The sequence below is a fragment of the Arachis ipaensis genome, chromosome B07 (genome assembly GCF_000816755.2).
Source record: "Arachis ipaensis cultivar K30076 chromosome B07, Araip1.1, whole genome shotgun sequence".
Classification (NCBI taxonomy): Eukaryota; Viridiplantae; Streptophyta; class Magnoliopsida; order Fabales; family Fabaceae; genus Arachis; species Arachis ipaensis.
In genome coordinates, this window is record NC_029791.2 from 26,128,301 (window position 1) to 26,133,207 (window position 4,907).

The 4,907-nt window shown below is 27.9% G+C and overlaps 1 protein-coding gene across 1 annotated transcript in view; it reads right to left on the reverse strand.

The window, feature by feature from the left end:
* The window catches only part of LOC107608057 (phosphoinositide phospholipase C 1-like), a 5,198-nt gene extending 698 nt beyond the window's left edge, over positions 1–4,500 (reverse strand). Inside the window, exons 1-8 of the mRNA XM_016309946.2 lie at positions 4,023–4,500; positions 3,572–3,768; positions 3,314–3,449; positions 2,901–3,080; positions 2,466–2,695; positions 2,255–2,372; positions 1,391–1,534; positions 1,168–1,254 (exon numbers count right to left, since the gene is read on the reverse strand). Of these exons, the coding sequence (XP_016165432.1) occupies positions 1,168–1,254; positions 1,391–1,534; positions 2,255–2,372; positions 2,466–2,695; positions 2,901–3,080; positions 3,314–3,449; positions 3,572–3,768; positions 4,023–4,385 (1,455 nt within the window). The 5' untranslated portion in view covers positions 4,386–4,500. The remainder of the gene's footprint in view (positions 1–1,167; positions 1,255–1,390; positions 1,535–2,254; positions 2,373–2,465; positions 2,696–2,900; positions 3,081–3,313; positions 3,450–3,571; positions 3,769–4,022) is intronic.

The window sequence follows — 4,907 nt, forward strand, 5'->3', positions numbered from 1 at the left end:
AGAATAAAATTTAAATAAAATAAAATTTAAAAATATTTTTAAAATTTTTAATAAATTTATTCATATTTTACCTTCGGTATTATTTTACCCTTCCTATTATTTATTATATTGAACAAGAGAATGTTGGACGTAGCATTTGTTTCACTCAATGAGAAAATATGAAGAGTCAATATTTTTTAAAAGAGTCTCGCTGATGGCACTCTTGACTTTTCGGATCTAGAATTTTAATACCATGTCATGATACCACTCATTCCAAAAGTTTAAAGGTAACACTAATACTTATATCTCTAATACTCATTAAACTTCCATTGTACATATTGTACAAATATTCTATTGGTTCCTCGTATTTTCCCTTTTTAAAATCACCCAACAATTGTGAAGATACAATGTGCTCTTCTTCTTCGGCCACTCTCTATCTTCCGCTTTTCCTGCATCTCAACACCCTTTCTTCCTCTTCCTCTCAAATTAAATGTTCTGTTGTTTTAAATTTTGAATGTTCACTAAGATATGTTGAGAATTTTTGGATGTATCTTACGTTTAGAATTTTTTTTAAATTTTGGATGTTTAAACTAAATAAATAATTTCATAGATTATTATTCTATTTTTAATTTGGATGTTATTTTTAGTGGAATTTTAGATATTTTTCTGGTGTGTTTTTTTAATGTTTATTTGAATTTTATTGTGAATTAAAAATAAAATTTTAAAAAGTTAATTAATATTGATCGATAAATAACTAGTTTCATAGTTATTATCATTATATATAAAAGTGACCTAATAGAATTGTATAATGGATGTAATAACTTAATTATTTCAGAAAACTAGGTCAAGAAAACCTATATTTATAATTATTCACAAGGTGTATAGACATTTAATATAACTTCAGAGTGCGTGACTCCGATCCATCTAATACGATGCTAATTGATGAAATATATATACATTTGTTTTGTGGTTTATGATCTGGACAATTCTAGGTTAAAGAGATGTTTGTGTGAAAAAAAATAAAGAGAAGTGTATAATTTATTTTAAAAAAATCAATAAAAATAAAATAACATATTCTCATAAATAAATATTTAATTTTTTTATCAAAAAGAATCTTCATCTTTTCACTATATCTATGGTCCAATTTTTATCATTTTTTTTAGTTTCTAAACAATATATAATATTTACCTCTACACAGAAGTCAGGAGGAGAATATAAATCAAAGTGTGTTGGGGAAAATTCTGAACGCCAACCTTCACCCATGTACACCATAACCTGCTTATTAATATCATAAATTAAACTATTAAAGTCATCGATAATAAAAATTAGAGGTGGTTAAATAATTATAGAAAGCACAAAAAATGTTGAATAAAACTGTAGATAGATATTCACACTTCAATAATTCAATGACCTGCAGATGTTTTTTAGGTAGTCTAAATGCACTAGGATCAAAGACCTCGTTCTCATCCAACAAGATATTTGGTTTCTTGACATAGCCACACCCACCATTTGCTCTGAACATTCCTTCCATCATCCTAAGCAAGTGCCCATGTCCCTGGAAAAATATATACATAAAAGAAATTGGTGGACATCAATTAATTAGTCATTTGAAAATATTATGCCCACACGTACACATAGGCGCATAGGCGGGTACTTTATATCGCGGCTATTTTTTTTTATATTGATTAAATATATGTGTAATATATTGTTATTAGAAGATTAGATATTTTTTTTATATTGTATTTTTTTATTGGTATTTGTTCAAATTGAAGGTCCAATTTGTTTAAAAAAAATAAACTACGAATCGTAGGGTCCGATTTGTTTGAAGAAAAAAATAAACTACAAATCGAAAAGTTCGATTTGTATTTTTTATTTTTTTTTATTTTTAAAAATAAAAATCGGACGGTTCGATTTTAACATTAAAAATTTTTTTATTTTCGAAAACATAAATCGGACCTCCGATTTGTGATTGTTTGTTTGAAAAATAAAACAAATCCACCGACACAAAAAATTAATTATCAAATCAATTACCATATACTTATAGTGATGAACATTTTGATAGTAACTAATAAGTGTTGAAAATTTTTAAGATTAAAAGAGACCATTATCTCATTTTTCAATTAATGATTTTGATCGATAAAAACTGAAAAGCATATAATTTAGTATTATTAGTATGTAAAAATAAAACCGATAATGTAATAAAAACATAATAACAAAATTCTTGTTTTGTGATTATAATTTTGCAAATGAAGAAAAATTGGAAATTAATTGTAACCTGCATATTAAAGGCTACCATCTGAGCTCCATGCATCCATCCAACCATGGGATTGTAATTAGATGAGTCCACACGCGTGCCCCTTGGATATATCCTAAGCAGATTCTTTTGGGTGAATCTGAAAGCATATTTACGGATTAACATCTTTAATTAACGATATAATTAAAGTTTTATATTCAAGAATAATCATAAGAAAAGTGTTATTCACGACCTGACAATTTCTGTTGCCCTTGTTTTAGCAATTTCCTCAAGCTGGTCCTCGCTCAAGCTTAGACGCCTTACTTTTTCATGACTAATGAACAAGTTCCCTGACCCACCTTTTGGTTTCCCCGCATGAATTGAGATTATATCCCTATATTCTAGAGCATTATTCTCTTCATCCTCACTTTTGTCTTTGTCTTCATCTTCATTTTCATCATTGTCATCTGAATTATATCGTATCTGGAAAAAAATAAAAAATATCAAAAAATAAAATTTATGTTATGTTAATAAAAATAATTACATTGTATATTGATCACATAAATAATCATCTAAAATAATAATATAAATATAAAATGTTTTAAACGGTTCAGTGCATCAAAATTAATACATAAGATAAAATTAGTAAAATGATATTTCTGAAAGACAAATGGAATATTTACCGTACCATATAGTAGTTGATTTCAGATGATCTTTCTTCGTTGTGCTCTTGATCTTCTTCAGGAGTTTCTGGTGGTTTGGTTGAAATTAGAATCTTTTCCTTCAATGATTCTGGAGATGGGAACTTATTCATAATGTGTTCTGAAGAAGGGCGATACAGCATGTCCCCAAATATGCCATTCACCATCTACATACATTTGAAATCTATTTCCACTTAAACATATTAAATAAGAAAAATATTATCTATACTTAATATTTGTGAGACACATGACATTGATACAGCTATAGTATTGGATAAAATATAGACTCTATTTGCTGTGAGTCTCAATTTAATATTATAGTTAAATAATAACAAAAAATATTAAAATTTGCTAGCCCTAAAAATTTCTCATGAAAATAACGATAGTAATTAAATAATACCTTGGCAACTTTAGCTTGGAGAGGTGGTTTTATATGGTCTTCAAAAGTTATAACAACAGGATACTTAGAAGCATAAAATGCATATTCTTTAATTGCTTTCAAACAAGCTCTCAGTTTCACCGGACTAGTTATAGTCCTGTCATAATATACGGCTCCAAATAAACAATAATATAAATCATAATTTAGTGTGAGGTGCATTATTGTCAATAATTATATATTCATATTATATATGAATGAAAAGTAAAGAAAATTGCATACCCTCCATGACGAACTTCAACAGATTTACCAGTGGAGTTAGGCCACAAATCAAGTTCGATGACTCTAACACCTTTCTTGAGTGCCTTTATAATTGGGGCAGTACTGCTATTACTACTAAATTGATTACCTGTTAAGTAGGAGTTATGGCCCGTGTATAAGAAATAATGGGCCAGTGGGCTTCTCATGTCATGACCAACCTGGAAGTGCAAAACACATCATAGATCATAAAGTGTTAGGAAGAATAATGAAAAAAAATAAGAACTTGTATTTTTTAGAATTATTTTTACTTTTATTTGTATTTTTTAGAATTAAATTAAAAAAAAGAAAATAATTTTAGCATTTTTAACTAATTTATATCGAGACAAGTCAAAAAATTTTATGATATATTTATATATTTTCATACTAAACTAATTAAAATTTAAAGTGTAGTTAAAAGCATGTATATTATTACCTGAAGAAGAGGGGCATTATCATCACCTAAGAGATAGCGAAAGAATGCATCAAGATGAAAGCCTTTCCTTTGGAACAAGAAGAGATGCTTGTGACTATCAAATATAGCTTGAGCCTTGTGTTTTGTATCATCACAATCCCTTTCTCCTTGGAACCGAACCAAGAATCTGTAGAGCCCATCAACACTCATCACCGTGCCATTGTTGTTTTCCGAGAACTTCTCAAAGATACTTCGGATTTCCTCTGGCGGTTCTGACACCTTAAGCTTGAATATCCTCTTGAAACAAAAGCACACTTGGAAGTGTTGTTGGTGCTTCGGTTTTCTCCAAGAGCTAGATCCCAAACTAGCTCCTGATGAACCCATTATTGTTATTGTTTAATTTAATCTACACAAAAGATGGAAACAAGTTTGAGGTTTTTAATCTGTCAGGAATTGTTGAATTGCTTAGTGTAAAATGAGAATTTATACTATTGCAATATGTGCAAAAAAGCATACTTGTTTTTGTTTAACTTTATCTCTTTAAGCAAGGAAGAGATTGCTTGAAGATGGTTATAATACAAGGATCACAAATTAAATTAAATTAGAAGCATGGACTTGTATTAATTGTATGTACAACATGATTTTTTTTTAAACCAACAGTTATATATATACAATTAGGGATGAAAATATACTACTAGAGAAATATATTTGCGTTATATACAATTTATTGTTGAATGGTGAATTTTTAAATAGAGTTCAGATTTTTAATAGATTAGTCTTTGATTTGTCAAATTAAAAAATAGTAAGATACTATAGAGAAATAAAAAAAATACGATTAAAAAAATTTAGGAAATATTAATATTTTTGGGACAATAATTATAATATAATAATTGTTTAATTAGAAAT